The sequence below is a fragment of the Prionailurus viverrinus genome, chromosome D4 (genome assembly GCF_022837055.1).
Source record: "Prionailurus viverrinus isolate Anna chromosome D4, UM_Priviv_1.0, whole genome shotgun sequence".
NCBI classification, from domain to species: Eukaryota; Metazoa; Chordata; class Mammalia; order Carnivora; family Felidae; genus Prionailurus; species Prionailurus viverrinus.
The window spans coordinates 59,098,135-59,122,659 of NC_062573.1; the positions used below are offsets into that span (position 1 = coordinate 59,098,135).

Here is a 24,525-nt window from a genome sequence, read left to right on the forward strand (position 1 = left end):
AGGTTTCCTCATTTCCCAGTTTTTTTTGGAAAACCAAATAAAACAAAACAAAAACAAACTCTGCTCAAAAGTCTAAATCCTCTGAAAGTCTACCTTACCCGCAAATTTCTTTTTTTTTTTTTTTAATTTTTTTTTCAACGTTTATTTATTTTTGGGACAGAGAGAGACAGAGCATGAACGGGGGAGGGGCAGAGAGAGAGGGAGACACAGAATCTGAAACAGGCTCCAGGCTCTGAGCCATCAGCCCAGAGCCAGACGCGGGGCTCGAACTCACGGACCGTGAGATCGTGACCTGGCTGAAGTCGGACGCTTAACCGACTGCGCCACCCAGGCGCCCCACCCCCGAATTTCTTAAACTGCCTTTTTTGTCCCCAGGTTCTGAAACACTCTGATATTGATGATTATTTTGTTGACGGTTTTCTCCTTGGCAGGCATCTTTCACAATGCCTCACACACAATATGTATGTCATACCTGTTTGTTATATGAAGGAATGAGAATCTAGGGCAAGTGGGCATCTACATGCAAGGGATGACATTCTCATGCCACACACAACACTTGACTCAAAATGGATGAAAGCCCTAAATGTAGGAGCTAAAGCTATAACACTATCACAAAGCACGGGTGCACATCTTCATGACCTTGGATTGGGCCATGGTTTCTCAGATGGGACACCAAGGGCACGAGCAACCAAGAAAGAAACAGATATGTTGGACTTCATCAAAACTAAACCTTTATGCCTCAAAGGATATTATCAAGACAAGTGAGAAGACAACGCACACAACAGGAGGAATACACATCTATCGCCTGCTTCCATGCTTCCTATAAAAATATTCCCCAGCACCCACTCCAAAACCACTATTCTCCATCATTTCTTTTCTAGCCTTCTGTCTCTGGTCTTTTCCATTTCTTCTCATCTTTCTTTTCTTTTTGCTCCCACCCCGTTCCTCCTTTTTCTTATTCTGTGTCTAGGGAATGCAATTTATATTTTTATTTTTATAAATAGGATTCTGGTTTTTTGTGTTTCTTTTCTTTTTTCTTTTTTTCTTTTCTTTTCTTTTTTTCCTAACATCACCAGGAATTTGTTTGAGGGTTAAAGATCCTGGGTACCACAGAGTCTTTGCCATACTACAGGTCGCCTGCTTCTGTGTACTTACCCAAGGCTCACGAACAGACACACACAAAGTAGGCCTTTGATCCTGAAAATGGAGGGATCCCACTGGGATGAGGATAAATATTTATCTCTATTTGCTTTTTTCTGTTGGGCCTGGTTTCTGGCTTGCCCAATGTCCTATTTGGCCAAAGACCAGCCAGGTCAGGAAAAGATCACTCCACAGTTCTAGCCTTGAAAACATGCAGGAAGAGCCTCCAAACAGTTCCCATATGAATCTTAACAGGGTCATCTGAGTACACGATGAGTATAAGGAAATATGTAGGGAGCAAAGACGTTCTCTGCACTCATGGTAAGTTACAGCAGAAAACCAAATATAGAATAATCTCTTATGAATTTCTTCCCATACCCTTACCTAAGGAAAGATAAGAGATATTCCAGAAAGTCCTAGGAGGACTGAAAAGCTATCTTGCGGCCACAGTGGAGGAAGAAGTAAAAAGGGTTTGATGTCACAAAGGTCACCATTTTCAAGCCCCAGTTTTGCTACCTATGAGCCACGCTTCACTTTCCTAAGCTGCAAAACAAAGATAATAAAAGCTTGCCTTACAGAGTTGTTGAAAGGATTTACAGACATGATGCATGGAAAGCACAGGGCGTAGCTCCTGGGACATAGCAAGCAATTCAATTTTGGTAGAAATATTACCTATGTCCCGCTGTGTCTCTAGTAACAGGTCTAGGGTTCTAAAGCTTCAGATCACCATGTTCCTAAACTGGGAGCCACAGAAAAGAAGATGAGTTGTTCTCTGGCTCTCAAAGGGAGACCTGCCCTTTAAAAAGGGCATGTAATCACCTCTCCTGCAAACCAAACTCATTGTTCACTGGAAGGCGAGATCTATCAAAAAGCCAGTTGTTGGCTCCACTGGGCATACTGCGTGTTGGGAAAGCACAACAAACAGATTCCCAATGCCACTGCCTTTGCAAAGAGCCTGGGCAGGCAGAAGTTTGTCACTCCCGGTGTTGCCATCACCACCATCACTGCAATGTTGGTACCACCATGACAACCACTGTGGCCATCGCCTCCTCCACTAGTAATACCATCAACCCAATCATCAGGACCTTCCCCCATCACAACCACCACTACCATCATTATCACCACAGGGCATCAATCAAAACCCCAGCTACTAAAGAAGGAATGACTGAAGGTAAAGCTGTTTAGCATGAAGCCTTAAGGAAGGTTCTATTTGGTGGACTTCTGAATCACGTGTGCAAACAGGATCACACCCATCTCTCAGCAGGAACAAAAATGGCCCCACCTAAAGCTACTTGCCGAAGCAACTGCCAGTGAGCTTAAGAGAGATTCTCAGAGGGGCAATCTCCCTCTTCCCCTTCCCTACACTCACAGAGCAACGGCTGGGAGATGGTTCTCAGGCCCCCAAGTGGATCTCTAACATGGTTTTGTACCGGGGCTGCTCACCGTATCCCCACATGCAGGGGCCAGAAGGCTAGGGCTGGGTGGGATGCGAGAGTAGCCCCGGCCTCGTAACCGGAAGGACTGGCTGTGTTTCCACGTGCTCGAGCAAGAGGCTGCTGTGCACTCCTCAGCCAGGAGTTCTGTTCCAATGACTTGAAGTCCAATGGCAAAACAGCTTTGCCAGGACTCCTATGGGAGGCTCATGTCTTGGAAGACGAGGCAGGCATTTACTAGTGCCCCGCCTGTCGCCATGAGGAAAACTGAAACAATATCCGTTTAAAATATCTTTCACAGAGATTTTGCCGTATTTTCCTTTGAAGACGTAACAAATCTCGAAGAACCTTGCCCACATTTTTAAAAATGGGTCACAACTTTTTGCTAAAATAAAAAGAAGCTATTTTTATTTCCTTGTATCCTTGTAACTTAACAGTTATAAACAGCTAAACTGAATTTTTAATTATCCTTTTTAAGACTTTTTAAAGCGTAAAGGTTATTCCTAGGCTGACATTGAATATGCCAGGTCTGTAGCTAGAAGCAAATTTTTATAGCGGGTTATAAACCCCTGAAATAAGAGTTTATATTGGAAAAGCTGAAGCAACCTTAACTCTAAGTACGCCGATGGGCGCCACTTTAATTACAGTCCCAGAATCGAATAAAACACAGTCTCTCTTCTACAGTAGCATCACAAAGAACCCCATTAACTCTCCAATTACTAAATGAGGAAACAACATTTTCTAGAACCCAAGCCAAGGAAAAAAAGAACAGTGCATGTTCCAACTTAAAACCTTAAAACTGGGCTTCAAAGTCACAGTCTGCCCAAGGAGGCACTCCCCTGCACGGTAATGTTTACTTCACTTATTTAAAATAAGTGAGTGTCTTTGCCAAGGCTCACATAAGGCTATTTGTTTAACAAATAAAGATGTGTGTTTCCTGGAGTGTTTCTAATTGGGGTTTCAGATCCCACCTCCTAGGAAATTCTGGGCTTGGATACCTCCCGCACGCATGATGCCTTTGACCATGTGGGTATCCCATATTGAGGGGAGTGGAGGGTCTGGTGTTCATAAGGGAGCAGGCACATGGCAAAATCTACAGAACAAATGGTTTGTGTCCCAGCAACGCATCCATCACGCTTTCAACAGGAAAGAAAACTGGGGAAGGTCAAAACGATATCCAGTAGGATTGGTAAATCGAGCTATTCAGTAGGCAAGCAAACATTAAAAATAGCAACTTGGGGGAGGCCAATCTTCCCTCATCTCCTCCCTTCTCTCTCTCCCTCCTGCCTCCCCAATCTGCCCTCCTGCCCCCACTGTATTTGCAAGAGCAGTTAAGCAGCCCAGTTCTCAAAGCCACGATAACTTCTTGGGAAACGCCAGGGCAAAATCAAAGATTCTTTGGCTGGGCGTGTAATGTAAAACTTGAAGTTGTTCCTGTTAAATAAAAACAGCCATGTTAATTTTGGTGCCATTGAAAACACAGGAAAATGCTGTTGCCAAATGGAAAAGGGGGAAAAAAAATAGCTTACCAAATGGGAAGCAGTTGTATTTTCAAGACTTGAGAAGGGTAAATGACAAAAACTAGACAGTGAAATTGAAAGAGGAAAAAGAGATGTAAAAGAATGGTTGTTTTCTCTTTTTAATTCTCTTCCTCCATCAAGGTAAAGGAATGCACCCTCAGTTCCCTGGAGGAGACAGGGAACTCAAGTCTCGGGGTTCACTGCCTTGCTCTGTAAATAACGAAAAGCCTTCCCAGCCCAAGCTCCTGGTCCCACCCTTCTGCAAAGTGCTCTCAATAACACACTCCCATGGTTTACAGATTCCGTGAGCCACGCGGCAACCAGAAAAAATATTCTGTACTCAAGATCCTGCTCTGAGCTGAATGTGACAAACAGTTGGAAGAGCATAATCGTGGAGGCAGAAGTTGTTGGGGCGCCTGGGTGGCTCAGTCGGTTGGGCGACCAACTTCGGCTCAGGTCATGATCTCACAGTTTGTGAGGCCCCCGTGTCGGGCCCTGTGCTGACAGTTCAGGGCCTGGAGCTTGCTTCGGATTCTGTGTCTCCCCCTCTCTCTACCCCTCCCCTGTTCACGCTCTGCATCTGTCTCTCAATAATAAATAAACGTTAAAAAAAAAAAAGAAATTGTTTATTTTCTGGTTCCACTTGAAAGTTAGCAACTATTCCCAGCAGTGTTTCCAAGTACTTCTGAGTTCTTAAACGCAGTAGACACCACACTGTACTTGTAATGATGGGTATAATTGCAAGCGATTTGCAGGAGACCATCCTTGGCGGATTTTAACATCTTTGGGCAAGAAACCAGAGAAGGAGAGAAGGAAAGAAAAGCTGAAGACCAGAGACTCTCGAAATCCTTGTTTCAGGGGCATGAGGAGATTCTGGAACATTGACGTGTTGTTGTTGCTGCTGCTAGTCCTAAAATATGTGTCACGAGAACTTTTTTTACTTTAATTGTAATTTGGAAGATAACTGTAATGGTGATTCCTGTCTTGCCTTCTCTTGCTTAAACTGCTGTCCAGACACTGGGGAGATTACCCTAGCTATCTTTGCCAAAAGTAAAACGACCTTCATCACTATTGCTATCCCTACGGGCATTCATTCTTTCCTTCACTTTTTTTTTTTTAATTTTTTTTTTAACGTTTATTTATTTTTGAGACAGAGAGAGACAGAGCATGAACGGGGGAGGGGCAGAGAGAGAGGGAGACACAGAATCGGAAACAGGCTCCAGGCTCTGAGCAGTCAGCACAGAGCCCGACGCGGGGCTCGAACTCACATACCGCGAGATCGTGACCTGAGCTGAAGTCGGACGCTTAACCGACTGAGCCACCCAGGAGCCCCTTTCCTTCACTTTATAAATAATAAATAAATCAACTGAATGTCCTCTATACGCCTGGTACTGCGTAGCGTGCTGGCTGTGATACAATTCAACGTCAGGTGAATATTTTTCATAGGTGGTATTTTTTCATTCCAAAGGCATGGCTTCCACAAAATGCTATCTTGGCAGTGCCCCAGGTTCTCGGTGAGAGCCATGAGTGCATGATAACCCTGGCCTTGAAACAAAATGCAAGTTAGTTTTCCCCAGGTCTGAAGTTACTGTGAAATTCTCCCAAATTTGTACTGGGCAGCCCACACTGTGGCTCACGCTACACATCCTTCCGTTCCATATGCCATGGAAACCCAGGGAAGGACCAAGGGAAGTGTGCGGGTGACATCAGGGAGGGCACTGGTCACCCAAGACTCCCAGAAGGCACTCGCCAGGTAAGAGACTTCATTAGATCCTCCAGGCAATCGAGCTAAGAGAGGTTAACAGCTTCTTGAAAGGCTTGAATTCAAATTCAAGGAGCATCAAAGAGCTTAGAAAAGTAGTTAAATAAAATGAATTTCCAGGAACATGTGCAGACCAGTCTGAAGTAAGGAATGATGAACCATGTGCTAATAAAGTAGAAAAAGGTGGCCATAACAATCTTTAAATGGAAAGCAAGACAGCTACCCAGCACAGTTGTCAAACATAAGGACCTGGGATTAGTGAATGAAATCACGGCACCGGGGAGACATGGCTCAAACTGCAGCCTCCACAGTCAGATACCCTGGTTGAGTTTCAGCCTTGTAACTTGGGAGACTGAGCAAGACCCAACTAGTCTTTTTGGTTTCCTCATCTATCAAATGCCAATAATACTAGCCTCCACCCAGCAGCGGTTGTAAGGCTTACATGAGACAGACACACATGAAATGTCCCCAGCAAGTGCTGGGCCTAGAATTAAGTGCTCCATAAATGGATCCTATATTCACCAAGGAGATACACTTTTGTAGCTTCCTGGGCCTGGTTTGGACTTTCCAATTTCTGGGCAATGAAGAGAACTAGAAAGTGATCCAGAAGAAGGCAAGTGAGATGATTAAAGAAAAGGAAAACAAAAATTACGAAAAGGAGCTCGGTAAAACTGTTGGGATTATCTAGGCTGGCAAAGCAAAAGCTGGAACAGGCTTAGCAAGAAAGCAAAACAGCAGTAAGGCACCCCGTTATTCAGCATGGGGTGACCAGCTGTTCTGCTGCTGGAGTTCGGTCACGGTAGGACGTATGTTGCTGCAGCAAGAGGAGCAAGGGTTAGCTATAGAAAAGGACTCGCTTATAATTTTCTTTTTATGAAGAGTCATTTCCCTTGGCCTCAGAGTCACACAAGCACAAGTCTATTTCTCACCAAACCAGACATCCATTTGAGAGCATAGGAAAAATGACCTTCCAGCTTCTAACAAGATCACCACATCCCTAAAGGGGCCTAGGGGTCCTGCCAGGTAGGGAAAGTAACACAAATGGCCAGTAGCTCCCCTCACCGTGCTCTCCGAGCCTCCGAGCCTTTCTGTGATGGCTCTCTTTGTCTGTTCCCCGCAAGTGATGACTGTCCTTAACAGTGTCACACACAAAATACAGTGTCCTGCCCAGCCAGGATCACTGTATTTTGTGTATCTCTGGTAAATATGTACCAGGGAGGTCAACAGGCTGAATGCTTGTGTGTGTGTGTGTGTGTGTGTGTGTGTGTGTGTGTGTGTCTGCGCACACGCAGCACAAAGGCCTGCAGTTCGTATCAATTTTGAATCCACTAAGATGGTTGCCCTTTAGAGATTAAAAAAAAGTATTTGCTATGCTAATAAAGAACATCTTCTGAATTTGTTCTTCAGTGTCATGCCTTATTAAAGCTGAGATAAATCACATCCCTTGCTTACCTCCCGTTGATGTCACTGAAAAAAATTAGATTATTCTAGCCAACATGAAACCATAATGGGGTAGCTGCCTAGCCTCTGCTCACTATTTAAAATTGAGTTTTGGGTGACATGCTCTAGAATTATGTGGGGGGTGGTATATGGACATTCATCTGGACTTAGAAAAACATGTCTCAGCAACTCTGCCACAATTCAACCCATTCCTTGAGAAGCCGGGAAATTCGGACACGTTTGGTTGTTTCCATATCCCACTACTTTCCACTTCCCTTTCTGGCATTTCATTCCACTTTTTCTGTTTTCGGATCATGCTTGGCTTTCTGCCCAAGTCTGAAGATTAAAACCATTAAAAATCTCTGTCTTCTCAACATCCTCCTATTTACAAAAAAGAGCCCGCATTGGCTTTCCCCTTTATTTTTCTCTCTTACAAGGTTAAAAGCATATTTCTCCTTTTCCTCTTTCAAACTTTTTGACTCGAAACCTACACAGCAGCACTATTTTATAAGACGGGTTGCTGACCTTTTGGCCTGGGCTCAGCCCGGCCCCTTGCCTGCCCACCTCCGTGTCTCTGGAGTAAACACCCGGCTGCCGAGAGCCCAGCTGTGGGTCCCTCCACCAGCTACAACCATTCACTCAACACCAGGGCACAACCCAAATAAATAAAACCAACAGTCCAAATTGTATAAACAATATTTAGTTCTCTTAACCAGAAAAATAAATGGCATTTCTTAATGCGGTTGAAAAGAGATAGCTATTAAATGGGCTATTTAAAAATGTCAAACATGTACGTTCATTTTTAAAAAAGAGGCTCTCTCTCAATTTCCCAAGTTACTGAGAATGGGATGAATACATCTTTAAAATTGCTGAAATTAAGAAATCTGAAAAACAACATCATTACCAAACACTGAGAAGGGATCATCCATTGTGGCTTGGGTCTAAAGGAACAAGAACCTCACCATGGAATGTTAGGTTTGAGGTGAAGATTATTATTCTCGTTTCCATCCCTGCTTTATTGCATGTAGGTTCCTCCAAGTTTTGGAGAGCCACACGAAAGTGCTGACATTTGACTGCTTTTGAAACTTCATGTGGTCCCACCTGTAGTGGGGGATGAATAAGATGCAGGCACAGCCCTAATTCCCACAACTAGCAGGCAAATTAATGGAATCTTTGTGCATTTACTGACTCCTCAAAATGCACCAAATACTCAGTGCAGCATTGTTGACAACAGCCAAATACTGGGGGGAAAGCTCGAAGATCTGTATTTTGGAAAAATAAAAAGGTAACATCCTCAGAGTAGAACACCAATGCCACTAAGTTTAAAAAAAGAGAGAGAGAGAAAAAAAAAAAAACTTACTAGGACTTACTGGTAGAAAGCAGCCCAGGATGTAATGTGAAGTGATAAAAAGCACAGAGTAAACAGGGTGTGTGTGTGCTGCCTCCTTTTGTGTAAGGAAAGGGAGGGGTGGTAATATCCATATAGTTTTACTGGGTGTTATTGCATTTGCATGAAGAGACACAGGAAGTTATATAAAAAGCTAATAAAAGTACCTAAAGAATGAGGAATGAGGTATATGGGAACAGAGGTTAGGAACAAAAATAGAAAACAATTTCACTATAGAAACTTACTATTCAAAGGCCTTTTAAGGTTGATTCCTTTGCAAAAGTATCTTGAGCCATTCCCATTCTGGCCTACAGGATTATCTCAACCAACACAGGAGAGTACTACTTACAAAATGCTGTGTGTGCTTCTGGGAGAGGGGCCTTGGGAAGTCAGCCTGAGCAGGGCTGGCATTCAAAACAGAGCAGAGCAGGACATCACCCCACCCCGCCGCTGCTCGCCCCTCTCCAGCCTGGCCTTCTTCCTGATTCGGAGCCTCTCTGGCTCCATTTGGAAGTGGCGGGGTGGTGACACAGGTTTTTTTTGGAAGTTTCCATCACATAGTCCTTTCACATAGGTCAGATAATGCCTCCGATACCACCGAGAACGGACAAGACACTGCTGCCTCAGGAGTGGACAGGGCTCCATCTCTGATCCAAAAGCCACAGGAAAAGGGGTCAAGGACACAGAGCTTTCTCCAACTGCTGGACCCAGAGCCCCAGGGGGCTCGGACAGTCCAGCTGAGTCCGGGTGGGATCCCAAATCCCCAGAAGTTCAGGATTTCTTTTAGATGTGGAAAAGGAACTAAGAAATGAATGTGACCTGAATCAAAAATGTCTGCTGGTTTTATTCTGCTGCCATCTTCAACTTTTTTGGGGAGGAGGAGAAAAGTTAATATGTGATCTACTAAAGTTCAGCTACATCCTTGAAGGGAGACCTAACAAGAATGTAGGCACTACTCTAAAATGCTCCACTGAATTGAGAAATTCCATTTGTACGGTCTGAGTAATCTGGGCTCAATAACTCTTTGTAACAAACCATTCATGTTTTCATAGTACCATGGTAACTTATCACACCTATTTTTATTTTTTCCCTGGAGCTATTACTTCAGAGAATCATGGACATCCTGGGTTGGTAGGGAACCTTAAATTTTGTGATTCATACTAGTAAGCAGCCAATCATAGAGGTGCTTTCTGATCCATAAAACTACCAAATGTCTCCAAGCCTACCGAAGCAAGGGACTGATATCTGCCAAGAGCCTACTATGCACCAGCTGTTACACGTGATCTTATCTGATGCAAACGGGAGTCCCGGAGGTGAGCAGCCACAGAGATTTTACAAACGACTAACTGGGCCGAGTGTCACAACAGTCAGTGGCACAGCTGCATGACACACAGTCTTTCCTCACTCCAAAATCTGTGTCTCCTTCCATCATCTACGTCCCAAGGACGGAAGGACTGATATAGGCTCTGAAAAAAACGTGCTGTAACAGCACAATGGTTCAACAGGCTAACCAAGGAGAAATAAACCACAGGAAAGGATATTAAGTGCACGTCTTGCCCCTGCTTAAGCTCACAGTCTGTGCATGGGTCTACAGGTTTCTATTCCTCACCTCAAGCAAACAACCCACCATTAGAATCCACTTGCCCTTGGGGCGCCTGGGTGGCTCAGTTGGTTAAGCGACCCACTTCGGCTCAGGTCATGATCTTGCAGTCTGTGAGTTCGAGCCCACGTCAGGCTCTGTGCTGACAGCTCAGAGCCTGGAGCCTACTTCGGATTCTGTGTCTCCCTGTCTCTCTACCCCTCCCCTGCTCACACTCTGTGTCTCTCTGTCTCTCCATAATAAATAAATGTTAAAAAAAAAAAATTTAAAAAAAAAAAAAAAGAAAGAACGAATCCACTTGCCCGATGCCTCAGAGGCTAAGAGTGACAGAAGCCCAGGTCCTGATCCTGGCTGTCGGCACCTGCTGAGACTCATCGCCCCACAAGATAAACTCCTGGGCCAAGCAGAAAGCAGAGCTTGCCCTGCCGGGGGGCGGGGGGAGAATGGAAAATCATGACAGGCGCTGGGCAGACAGGCCTCTCTGAGTAGGAGGGATTCCATCAGGAGAGCCATGGCAGGGCTGGTCCTGAAGGTAGCTTCGGGGAGCCTGTGACAGCTGGGCCATCACAGGGCTGAGAGCTTGTCTGTGAGGATCAAATGACAGAATATATGCACGAAGACCCTCCGCAAGCTGGGAAGAGTTGGTCAATGGTATTACCATGTAAGAATTGGAAGGGAAAGGATCCCAAGTTGCTCAAAGCCACTGACTCACCTTTGCAATCCTAAGGTCTAATGATGCTTTGTCTGTACATGTGAAAAAGAAGTAGCCCTTGTAAATTCGTCAGGGCCCTGGGTTGTAAATGACAGAAAACCAACTCAACCAGCTTGGACCAAACAGAGCCCCGTGGGAAGGTTTGCAGACCCACGGGAAGAGCAGGGGCACACACACGAATGCCATTTCTCGCCCAGATTTCTGCTCCTCTTCCATTCTGAGACCAGGCTCCTCCTGCTAACAGAGACCCAGCCGGGTCACTCCCACCCCACACACTCCTCAGCCCCCTCTGCCCCTCATCCCCGACTGGGAGATCCCAGGGAGGAACTCATGCCCATCTTAAGGTTCCAGTACACAGGTGCCTCGGGGGAGAAGTTATGAACATGAGTAGCACGTGGCCGTGGGAGGGAGGCACTGTGAGGTACAGCCACGGCCTGGGAAGGTTCCTGGGGTCTGAGGAGGACAGGCTGACAAGCACCAGTCTCCTCTCAGACCCTGAGTCAGACCTCGGTGAGACCCCCTCCTCTGGCCACCTCTGTGAACACATCGTGCTGGTGGCAATGCCGGTTAGGTGACTGTCTAGATCTGGGCCTCTGGAGGAAGTATTACAGAGCGAGAAGATAGACACTTGGTCTTGAGTCTTGACAACAAGCACCTTCTTTGTCATCTCTTCTTTTAGAAATGAATTTGACCTGAACCAAAAATGTCTGGCGGTTCTATTCTGCTGCCTTCTTCATCGTTTTTTGGGAGGGGGACAGACTTCCTTCAACAACTTGGGGCCTCAGACATGGAAGCCACAGTAGAGGCATTCCTCAGGTGAAGAGCCATCATCTGTATCCTCAAATAACATGAAACTACCTCGGTGCTGGCAGGCACGAGGCTGGATCCAATGGGCTCCTTTTGTTCGTCCGTTCACTCTCCTCACCCCAAGTTCCAGCACCACCATGCACAGCTCAGAAGCAGAGGGGAGACTCGAAGTTGTAAAAGATAAATTTCAAACAGATACCAACAGAGGTGACCCTGGACCACATAGGTAAGGTAAGACTCCTTCCCAAACATGTCTCCCCAGATAGCACTGAAGCTGAGGAGGTGCCCCCGCCCCCTGCCCTGGGAAAGGGGGCCAGGCTGCAGGGTCCTGGAGGCGGGCAGGCTTTCTGGGCCCGATTTCCTGCGGTGGCCTGGGGCCTGAGCCCCCTACCAGGCAGTGTGCCCTGCTGAGCTCTGGGGCCCATAATCTCTTGATTGCTTGCAGCTCTGCAAGAAGATATCAAAGCCAGGAAGAAATGGTTTGAAGCCAAACAGAGGGGTGAGAGAGCAGGAAAGGCTGATTGGGGGTGGAGGGAGTCTGGAGGGGATGGGTGGGGAGGGCCTGAGGGTGGGGAGGGTTAGGCCAAGGGAGAAGAGAAATCAGAATTAAATGAAAACAGTGTCTGTAGCTGGGCCCCTTTCAGTAAAGTCCTGCCATGCATGCATTAACCCTCCATCGATGAAAACAAAATCCAGGGACCTGGGGCTGGCCTGCTGGGGCACATAAAGCTTAGGGGATATAATATCTTCCAGGTGGGTGTGCCCAGAAGCACACAAAGGTGCTTGACAGGTCGTTTAAAACTGACTGTCAAGGTCAAAACAACACCACCTGCAGGTACAACTAAAATGTCTTCATCCATCCCCTCCTCTGGGTTCTCTGTTGTTGTTTGTTTTAAACCAAAGCACAGTTTGAGCAGCAGACAAGCCTGACAACTGTTCAAACATATGTACGTGCAACTTATTAGCTTGCAAATGGAGGTATCTGGAGGCTAAAAACAAGGGGTGGGGGGAACAAGTTAGCTGCCATCTCAGAGGGGGTGAGGGGAGGGGGTCTCAGTTGTAAATGGCTGGGCTGGAGGATGAAGGCCTTTATCCACGGAGCGTGCTCCTGATGCGGTATTTGGAAACGCTGTTTTGCACTGACGGTGCGCTGAGCAGAGGCGGTTATTATGAAAGGAAGGGGCCCTTGCCCTTGAGATCTGTTTATTTTGCAATTAACCAGGACTAAGAGAGGCCCCTTCTGAACCTTCTGCTTGCGGGCCTAAAATTTAAACGCCCACTGCTGCCTAGGTGCCCAAGGAGTACAAGAAAATCCCAAGCTTATGACTAACTAGCTCTTACATCAAAAAGAAAATATATGTGTATGTAAATTGCTAAATGAAATTGAATCACCTCCACTCCTGTTCAGCATAAAAACTCAGCATAAAAACCTAATTAAATCAATGAAGGTTAGGGCTCTAAGACACTCTGCAGGCAATTCTAAATCGGCCCCTTCCTTTTTCCTGGGATCCTGGCCTGTCACTGGGTTCAGCTCCTCCAGAACACCCCTTCCTTTCGAGTAACAGACAAGCAGGGAGCCTTACCACGGAGCATCCCTGCTATCCTCTTTCCTCAGTCTGACATTCTCACCTGAGAGAAGATGGCAGGGTGTGGAATCTCAGAGCTTCCCAGGAGAATTTAACCTGTCCAGAGATGCCTGCCAACCCTGCACAGTCCCCAGTGCACACACTGCTCTCTAACACCTGAGCAGAATCACCTGTGTGGACGTGTTAAATTTGCTGATGGCAAGACCCCACTGCAAACCCACCGAATCTGAGTCTCCGTGGTGGGACCCAGGTTCTAGGGATGCCAGGGCTCTAGCCAACCCACTCTAGATGCAAGGAGAAATAGAAACTCCTTAAAATTTTTCTCATCCTATCTCATTTCCATTTTTGTGTGCATTTTAAAGTGTGCCCAAGTATATTAATGCTGTATGAAATGTATATAACTTATAAACACCTATAAATTCCTCGTGCGGGTGACAGTTCAAAAAGAGATGTAGAATCAGAAAAGTGTAGGGCCTCCTGCACTAAACTGTGAGCCCATCTTCCTCACTGCGATAAAGCAAGGCTCTCACCAGTGCCTGACACATGGCAGGTCCTCAACTGACACTGACACTGACACAATGAAAGGTGGATTCCACAGCCAGCTGTACAGTGGGCTCCAAGATATTTTGGAATAGAATCCCTTCTCAAAGTTCTGTTTTGAGGAGGTTTTTTTGAGACCATAAGAGGAATGTACACTGTAAAGGAGAATCCCTGGGCACATAAGGAGGGATACTGCACCTTCTGGCCCATCTTCAGTAGGCACATATACACCAGGATATTAAATCAGGATAATAGGATATTAAAGGCTTTCTTAGAAGTCCTCCAGCAAAGACTCCCATTTTAACTCTGTTTAATCCATTCATTTCCTGAATTAATTACGCCACAGTTCCTTTTCCCACATTATTAACATTCCACAAAACTAGTCTTCCTTGGAACCTACTGTAGAAAACCCTAATTTAGACTAAAGGTCTCCTACTTCCTTGCAGCCACAGAATCACCAGCATTCAACCTGTCCATTGATATGCATCTACTGAATGAATTCTTGGCTTTGCCCATCCAGGCCTTTCCACCTGCCAGCTTTCAATAGGATGTTCAGAAATTGCACATGTGTGATAAAAGCCAGGAACTGCAGCTGGCTCATTCTCAAAGCAGGTTCTCAGGGTCTCTTCTTGGAGTGGACCAACTCAAATATGAGGATCTGCCAACCACAGTCCCCACAACTCAGCAAGCTGGCCTCTAAGGAATAAAGGCCCAGTGATGGGCCCCCAGGATCACAAGAGCACCCCCTCTTCTTTGCCCATCCCAAATCCTGGCTGAGGAGCCCAAGTATCATTCACACTTTCCTGAAATGGAATTCTAAGTTTTCCATTTTCTGGTGAGAAGGGGAGGTGGTTATTTTCAGCAAGCTAACTGGGAAAGTGAAGGGCAGATCTGGCATTCTGTCTTCCCGGAACAATGTCTAGACTTTCTGAGGAGTCACCTCTATAAATAGCATGGTTAGTTAACTAAGAAATATAACATGCTCTACTCTGAGCTCCACTTGGGTTAAATCAGGGTGAACTTTTGCATTGTACCCGCAAGTCCCACAAAGCAATCAATTTCTTAAAAAGTAATCCATTTTCGAAAGGATCACATCTTTGGCCTTTTAAAGTGAATACTACTTTTTATAAAAGGTAGCTAGCACACTCTTCCAGTTACATTTCAGTGGTGGGGTAAAGTGACAATCACCCACTTTATGCACACAGGCCTCTGTGGCTCAGATGTCGGGGGGTTGCAGGTGCATATTGGCTGTAATACAACAGAGGCAATGTTCCCACCGAGCAGAGCTATTCATGCATTGTGCCTTGCTTGAGGACTGTTTCCAGAGTTGGTGTTTTCCCCCAAAGGAGTCTACTCTATGCCCACATACATATATAATACAGTCCAGAAGCTGGTAGCATTTGCTCACTCTGTGTAGTGGTCTGAGGAGGGAGAACCCACAAGGTTGGGAACATTCCAACTCAGGCAACTTTGCGCACTGAATTCTATTGTTCTTTTTCAGCCAGGGAGTGTATGTTCTATTTAGTAATGACGCTTCTGTGGAGAAATAAGTGGGAGGGGGAAAAAATAAAAGCCTTTTCTTTGCAGTGGAAAAATGGAAAGGTAGTGCCGACTGGCCATCTCAGGCTCAAGGGCTGGAAGAGATTAGGGGCCTATGGAGAGAAGAAGATTACAAATGTAGGCAGAGGGATGATTGCTTCAGGAAGGCCTTTCAAAGGCCTGACAACTTCTCTTGAAGGATGGCCCCAGCAGTGTTCTGTGAAGGTAGGACTGTCAGTCTATGTGTGTGGAGAACAGTTCAAAGAAAACAAAACACTTAAGCCTAATCTTTCAGAGGGTGAGGAATCGTGGCGTAATGATGATAAAATGCTACTTCTGGGTCTGACAAGCCGCACAGCTGTTTGATGGCAAGAAGAAGATTCTGGCTAAGCCAAAAGCTGTGAGTTCACTCTGCTGTTGTTCCAACAGAAGAGAGAGAGAGAGAGCCTGGCCCCAACTTACTCATGTGATCCAGGAATCTGCCTGGTTACCCAGACTCTGTGGCTGCCTCAAAATGGGCCCACGGTGAAAGCTGAGCTTCAGGTAGACTCCATGACACTAGGATTCCCAGGGAGAGACCCTGAAGCAAATACATATACCTCAGAGAGGGTTCCAGAAAACACTCACCTAAGTCTGAACCCCAGACTCTGACAGCCATCCCGTAATGAGGCCGTTTTACTTCTCTCTCTGACGTGCTGGCTTTAAGTGACTTGGAGGCATCATAGATCCTCCTGCACCTGCGCCATGAAGAACGGAGCACACATACACCTTCTCACTACCTGCCCCACTCAGTATAAACTCGTATTGTCAAAACTAACCAAATAATCACGGCCAAGGGCTTTCAAGGTCTCAGAAGAATGTGACTGTAGGAATACCAGTTTCCATTTCAAGAAAGAAAAACAGAAGAACTAGAACATGTTAGACCCTTCTCTGTAAGACAGTATGGAAAAGAAGTCAGATAATTTTCTCAAGAAGAAAAATGGAGATCAAAAACGAAATGGAGGAATGAACACAAAGGAAGCCACAAAGGGGACACTTGTGAGCTAAGCCTTCTTGCGTGGGACCTCACCACTCACCCACATGTTGCTTGTTCATCACTATGGCAAGGGCTGGCGTGCCAGTAAACACAGGATTAAAGTCTTTCAGGAAAAAGAGAAGGATGGTTCGAGCTGCTTTCTATCATTCACACCCACCTACTTGAAAAAACACAGAAGCGTTATGCTGGAAAACACGGGAATGAAATGCCCCTTCAAGACATTTTTAAAACCAATCCACTCAGAAAGAAATTTGAGAATTTGAGAGTTTGGGAAACAAACAGCAACAACAAAGAAACAAAACCCACACACAGACCCCCCAAATCCTCAGCACATCAGAGAGAGGGGAAGAGCTGGCAGCCTTGGTGAACAGAAAGGTGCCCTCATTTACAGCTCAAATCAGATTCCTGAATGGAAGAATCACTACAGTTGCATCCTGCATTGAAACCATGGGGTCACATCCCCTAAAATTTAAAGGGCTATTTAAAAATATGGCGGTTTCGGTTTGGGGGGAGGGGGTGAAAAAATTCAAGTAGAAGCCAACAAAGAACAAGCAAAGAAAAATTCCCAAAGCTGTGAAACCTTGCTACTTAAGATAATGACAGAAATTTATGACTGCTTCCTTCCCCGGCAAAAAGGAGCACAATTAGAAGGCTGAAAACAACAGGCCCTTTGTACCAGCATGTTATGTTTTGCTTATTCTATTACACACTGGCTGGGAGATAAGAATAAACAGGACAACACCCTGTCTAACCCCAGGAGGAGGGGGCGGAGGGAAAGCTGGTGACGTTCATTCTTGGGCATGTATGTGCACACCATTCATTCCCAAATTGAGGTACTTGAGAAAATTGTGCCTGCAATAGTCAGGAACTAGTATAAGCACCCAGAAGCCTTTTATTGCACAATCACATCTTTTAGGATAAGCCATGTATAATAGGGAGCTTTATAGTTTTTCTCTGCTGTGAAGTGCACTGAAGATATTTAAGTAATTAGTGATTATTTCTCTATGCTCTTTTTCGATCCTATTTTTGTTCAGTCTTTGAAAAACTTAAAAATTAGGATGAGTAGGGGCACCTGAGTGGCTCAGTTGGTTAAGTGTCCTACTCTTGGTTTCGGCTTGGGTCATGATCTCATGGGTTCGTAGGATCGAGCCCTGTGTCAGGCTCTGTGCCAAGTGTGGAGCTTGCTTGGGATTTCCTCTCCCTCCCTCTCCCTCTGCCTCTCCCCCTCAAAGTAAGTAAGTAAGTAAGTAAATAAATAAATAAATAAATAAATAAATAAATAAATAAAATTAGGATGAGAGCATATAAACACAGCCTCCTTCCCTGGATCCAATGTGTCAAAAAAGCTTGGAAGGAATCAATCAGCCACTGGTAAAGGCCATGTGGTGGCCTGAGACTGTGTTCTCTCTTCTCCACAAGAGGAGAGTTGCCAGTCCTTGCTCCAGGTGTTCTGATGCCCCGCGATGGAGAATTCTGCTCAAGGACAGCAAATGCTAAGCCAAGTCAGGTTCTAACTAGCCAATCACAAGATGGTATGGCACTGTTGGTCCTCACAAAACGGAGAAAAGATCTGACTTCTCTTGCAGCTCTCTCCCCGTAACACCTCACTGCCTGGAACCATCAATCCCCACTCAATCTCTGCCATTTCTTGGTCGCTCTTCCTAGTGCTCCTCATGAGGGTGTGCAGGTGGCTCGGTGACCCAAGCACTGAGGGACCATGGAATCTCCTGGCACCCAAAATGAGTTTATGGAAGGAGCTAAGAGAAGCCATTCTAAAAGCTCACTGCTCTCTTTCTGCCCCTCCAGCCCATTTCAGTGGTTCTCATCTTGGGGCCTTTGGACCTGCACTACCTCAGCCTGGTGGTTGCTTTTCCACCAGACCGTCACAGGCTGGCTCCTTTCTGTTCTTTTTTTTTTTTTTTTTTTTTTTTTTAATTTTTTTTTCAACGTTTATTTATTTTGGGGACAGAGAGAGACAGAGCATGAACGGGGGAGGGGCAGAGAGAGAGGGAGACACAGAATCGGAAACAGGCTCCAGGCTCTGAGCCATCAGCCCAGAGCCTGATGCGGGGCTTGAACTCACGGACCGCGAGATCGTGACCTGGCTGAAGTCGGATGCTTAACCGACTGCGCCACCCAGGCGCCCCTCTATTCTTCTGTCTCATAGCAAACATCACTCTTTAAAGAAGTCTTTGTCTCCCCTCCCTAACGATCACCCTGTCACTTACTTGGTTTTCATTCTTCATAGCACACATCTTAGTTTCTTGTTTTTAAGTATACGATTTTCTCCCCTGACCAGCATGTAAGTTCTGCAATGACAGAGATCTCATCAATCTTGTTCACCCCCATAGACTCAGCATCTTAAATCCTACCTGGCACACAGTATGTGCCTAATAGAAATTTACTGAAAGGATGACTAGATAAATAAATAGGCAAACAATGGTCAGACAAACAAGACAATCTGCTATGAAACCAGTGGAAAAACAAGTCAAAGCAGAATTGTCACCTAAGGTCAACCACAATGCCACCGTATTTTTTTTTTCAATTTTCCAAGCCGAACCAGGGGTGAAGCTACATGCAAACAGTAGATCTGAGAAGGAGACTCACAGAAAACACAGCTTTTTTTTTTTTTCCAGTGCTCTAAACACAAAACCGCTCTGAAATGATGGCAGAAGATTCTTGAAATTCAAATAGAGGAGGAAAAAAAAGAATGTATTTGGATGTCAGCAAGGTAGTTCTGCCAACCTAATTATGCCCCGTGACATGTAATTGTGAACCGCTGAAAGACAAATGGCAAAGCAAAGCATTTATTATAAACACACAAAGAGGTAAGACTGAGGTGTTAATTTTTAAGCAACTGTCATCAATCTGGTTCCAGGATATTATTCCATTAACATTATTATTATTATAACAAAGAATGTATGTAAGCACGATGATGAGTTCCTTTCATGTATTTCTCAATACCTGGGAAACGAGGCTTACTCGTCAATCTCTAGCTGAGACACCTGAGAAAAACATGAGGACACAATGAAAATGGCAGAACACTAATTATACCCACACAAAGAGAGTGGATCTATACATTGGAGATTCACTTAAAATGCATTCACGTCTTTGGCTAGACACCCTATTACTCAATCCAAGAAAGGTATACTCATTATATGGCAGATTCAACCTCTATGGAAGGCACAAGCAAAATGAAACAAACAGAAAGCGTACACGCACCAAGTGAGAAAATTAAGGGAATGGGACTAGTCAGTAGTGTCTCAGGGGCAAACCGGTGATTCTTCTCAGAATCAGAAGAGAATGAAAGCATCTCTCCCGGGAACAGTGACTGAGAAAAGGAGGTTGATAAGTAATGGCTCCTATTCTATTAAAGGTGACCCAAAAAATGAGGTGCAGTTTTTTCTTTTTAATTTTTGTTTTAATGTTTATTTATTTTTGAGAGAGACGGAGACAGAATGCAGGTGGGTTAGGGTCAGAGAGAGAGGGAGGCACAGAATCCGAAGCAGGCTCCAGACTCTGGGCTGTCAGCAGAGACCCTGACGTGGGGCTTGAACCCACAGGCCATGAGATCATGACCTGAGCTGAAGTTGGACGCTCAACTGACTGAGCCACCCAGGTGCCCCTCTGAGGTACGGTTTTGATAGATGTTCTAGTTACTGCTATGTTTGAAAAGCCCGCCAAATTCTAAAACACTGTGTACGTGTCGTTTGCCTTCTTATAAATTGATTTGTCATTATCATATGTTCAAAGTATCATATTATACAAGTGTGTTTCTCCCTACTTTACTGAAATATCAGAATCAGGCTCCAAACAGACTCAGAGAGGAGAGTTTTAAGATTTTTCCATACAAACTACAATATGTAATATTTGAAATATAGTAGAATCTTTATGGATATCATCCAAAATTTTTGAAAACTCTTGAAAATGGTTACCAACAATTTACCCATTTTAGTTCATGTGGGAATGTTTAATGCCATTCACCAAAAAAGAATACTACAATGGTAAAAAATGGTATTCATTATGATTAAGACCTAATCACTCGAGAAGTCCAGAGGTATGGAATTTATGATCTTGCTTACATGTTTATAAATGTGGACTCGGCAAAGAACCATTTAATCTACCAAGAAATCCTTTGATCTCTAGTGCATTGCAATTAACAGGACAATGGCAAGTTTCAGTGCAGAGGTCTTTTTGGATGGCTCCTACTACACTTGGGATTTCTCTGTTCCTGTTTAGGGTACAGGGTTGACCTACAAGACTGTCATTTTTTGTTCCAGCTTTGCTTTTACAGAGCCCCAAGCAAAGCCCTGACCATAAATAAGGCAGCAGGGCCCCCGGAGCCAGCTGAGTCATAAACCCCACTCACTCGCATGTGGCTCAAGGTGTTGGGATCCCGCGAGAGTCAAGCCAAGCAAGTGGAATCAATTTAGGCCACAGTTAGGAAAAACAGAGTGCTCCCCCCACCCCTGGCTGGCAGTGGAAGATACACAATCCCCCCTCCGCAGCTCAAATATGGGCAACCGTAACTAAGCCCAGGAAAACATCTAGACCAGGGCAGACTACTTCCACAGTCTAAAAGGGAAGAAAAAAATGGGGGGAAAATGATATTTGACAACCAACCACAAAATTTTAAATGTACGGGTCTCCTGTTTTTAAAGCATAAAAACGGTCTTGTTGCTGCTGAGTTATAACCATCACATTTTCTGACATTTGTGCCCAGTACCATTTGGCCTTAGGGTTCTTAGGCTTATTACTTTCAAAATACAGAGCAAAGCATGTTTAAGTCACTTTAAATATCTCAAAGAGCAGCAAACCCACTGCCTACCTGCTTAGGCACGCAAACTCGAAAAGAGAGGCTTTCCAGAATGGCCTGCAGGTCAACAAATTCTGGTTTTGGCAGACTGCTGTCAGGAAGGAGCTACAGAAAATGAGGTCCTCTGTACGAAAAATACTCTGCCTTTGGTTCCCTCACGTCAGAACTTGGAACTGTTAGCAAACATGCCCTGAAAAGCTACAACTCTCATAAAGTGCTAAAAACTCCCAAATAAATAGAGCCCCTCAAAACTAGGTACAAATGAGAAACATTTAATGAACAACCCTTTCTTCGCCAATAATTCTGCTTAAATTAAGTCCAGCAGACTCTTCAAAGGGACCAAAGAATCCCCCTTGTTAAGACAAATTCTATATATAGACATCCAAAACAATATTGATGCACATAACCAAATATATATAATTATCCTAGTTTCTACGTTCTCATTATCTTCATAAATACAGGATAAAAATCAGCCAAAATGACTTTCTCAGACCTCCTCAAGGATTAAGACTAGCCAGCCAGCTTTAAAAAGTATATGTATGTAGTAAAGATCAAAAGCAAATGTTCTGGTCAGTTCTTTTCTACTCATGGGTCTTACTAAGAATGTATGCAGTTTTCAGGGAAAACACCACAAATGACAGCTGTTCAAAAGCATGGAAATTAATTGGCAGCAGGAATTTCCTTGACTAATAGGGAAAAACTTAAAGTCACATGTTTTGATGAGCTTATTTTTCCTATCTTCAGTCAAGCATATTCACTGCTAATGATTAAGATTTTCACATAGAAATATAACCAAGTGAAATCCTGAGTATGTAACAAGTAAAATGCTGAGTGGAACACAGGTACCTATTATTGAAGGAACAATAGCATTAACGAATGGGTTTTAGGTGTCAATAATATATAGGGAAAGGTTCACCTTGCAGGCCTGGATTATTCACGAGAACTAAAGTGAGAAAACAGTAAGAATAATGCATTTATTACATTAAAAATATTAGCAAGACAAGTGACCCCCCCCCCCACTGCCCCACCCCCCGGTAAGCCATCTGCTTTGAGCTGTTTTTCCAGCAGTGGTGATGGATTTACACTGATCCATCCACAGTCTCTCTGACACAGGGGCTCTCAAGTCGTTGCCCTTATGACCAATGGCGAGAATGGATGAGACAGCTGGTCAGGATTAGGCGAGCAGCCTGTGGCCCAGGAACTAAGTCGTGTTCCTCTGCCCAGAGATGTGACCTTGGGCCCATTAGCATTATGCTCTCACCACAAGCTAACCAGTCACTCATCAGCCACGATCCAACATACATCACTCTGGGGGCACAATGTGTTTTCAATCCAAGCAACAATGTGAGCTTGTTATTTTCAGAGCAGCTGATTGAGCCCACGACACCCAAAGGCTCCTGCATGGTGGAGGCTACACACAAACTGTCCCTCGAGGCAGCAATGAGATGTCCAAGCATGAGCAACTGTGGCCCTTCCATCCTAATGGAGCCCTGACAGAGCCCAGGGAAAGCAAGAAATAGTCAAAGGATGTCCAAAGCATGTTATCCAAGTGCCACAATAGAACAACGTACCTGGCCATCCCCAGACTCGGAAAATTGCTGGGGACAATGAGTATGTCCAGCCTGGAGAACGGGTGTGTTCCCAGGACACGGTGTGCTGCTGAGAGGCAAGGAGGGACCAGTTGCAGAAGGGTCTCTTGGCAGGCACCCTTGAGGCACAGTGGGGCAAAGACCCGATGAGGAATAATTTCCTGGGTGGTGGCGGAAGGATTCTGGAAGCGGCAGGGGTATTCCATGTGACCACAAATGCCAACATTCCTGGGAACAACACGAAATAAATAGATGCACTTTATGGTAAATCAGGTTTATTCTTGCCATGGAGGTGGGGAACTCTCACAGACATGCACAACTTCTAAAGACGGCACTTCAGATGGGCTCAAGATCAAGACAGTTCAATGGAATTCTTGGCTTGTCTGTTTCTCTGCAGCAGTGAAAAACTATAGGTCAAAATACTTATTGATGTGCTGAATTGACCGAGTAGCTTCAATCTAAACTAAGTGAAAGTAGATTTTCCTACTTATTTTAGAGTAAACAAGGAAAACCTCCCAAGCCTCAAAACAACAAAACAACCCCCTCCCGAAAATAAAAAGCAAAATTTCTGCCCCTCAGAAATGTGCTTTTCAAGTATCACCATGGAAAAAAAATCTCCAAATCAGAAACAGTTCATAACTTAGAAAGGCAAGGATGGTGCAAAGCCAAATTAAGGATCCCATTCTAGAATTTCCTAGAATAAAAAATGAACCAAATGACAGGACAGGTTTCGACTTTCCAAAAGAACACAGTCCATTTTACTAAAAAAGTAATCCAGATGCTCATGTTAAAAGCCATCAGAAGTTGTGCTCTTATGGAATACAGAGACACTTTTTTATTTTCCCCAATCCACTTTTGATACAAATTGAACAGAATCAACCTTTTAAGGAAACAGATCAGAGCTCAGCCTGTACCATCTGATCGCTGCCAGTTATTCTGTCAAAGGTGGAGCTGAAAAAGAATTCTTAGAACTTGACTCACAGGCCTCGAGAGAACTCATCTACTCAAAGAAACCCACATCAAAGGGAACTCTATTTTTTTGCCTGTTAGCACGTCCTTTATTCAAACACAATGGAAAACCCCTCTAATTTTAATTTACAAATTATAATTTTACCTATGGGTGCTTGTTGGATTCACAGTGAATAATGAAAAACCTTAAAATGCTGGCATGTCCCAATAGGGGCAGGCCACAACAATAATTCCTCTCCAAGTTTCTGAAGGCTTTCACTTATCCAAGGCCAGCACTGCCCAAGGAGATCCACACAGCTATGGAGATGAGCCTTGCCCTCCCACAGCCTGGTGCATAGAACACAGCTTCCAGCACCAGTGACATTTCACCGCTGTTGAGGGTAAGAAAAATGGGTGGAGACCCATAAACACTTCTGCCAGGATAAGGCAATAGGGAGAATATAATTATTGACATTGAATGCTAGCCAAAGCCCCTGGGTTGATAACCTTGCTTTATGGAGAAAGTGACTAAAGGTGCCTGTTGGTAAACATTTACCTGAAAAGGCTTCAAATGTCCACCTAATGACAAGTACTGTACTGGTGTATACATTCAAAGGTCTCATTAAGTAAAGAAGTCTATTTATTAAGGGGTGCCTGGGTGACTCAGTTG

At 44.7% G+C, this 24,525-nt stretch overlaps 1 protein-coding gene across 6 annotated transcripts in view; it reads right to left on the reverse strand.

Moving 5' to 3' along the window:
• The window catches only part of AOPEP (aminopeptidase O (putative)), a 349,846-nt gene that overhangs the window by 247,030 nt on the left and 78,291 nt on the right, over positions 1 to 24,525 (reverse strand). For all 6 annotated transcript variants that reach the window (XM_047829009.1, XM_047829006.1, XM_047829007.1 and 3 more), the window contains exon 6: positions 22,890 to 23,135. In XM_047829009.1, coding sequence (XP_047684965.1) covers positions 22,890 to 23,135 — 246 coding nt within the window. The remainder of the gene's footprint in view (positions 1 to 22,889; positions 23,136 to 24,525) is intronic.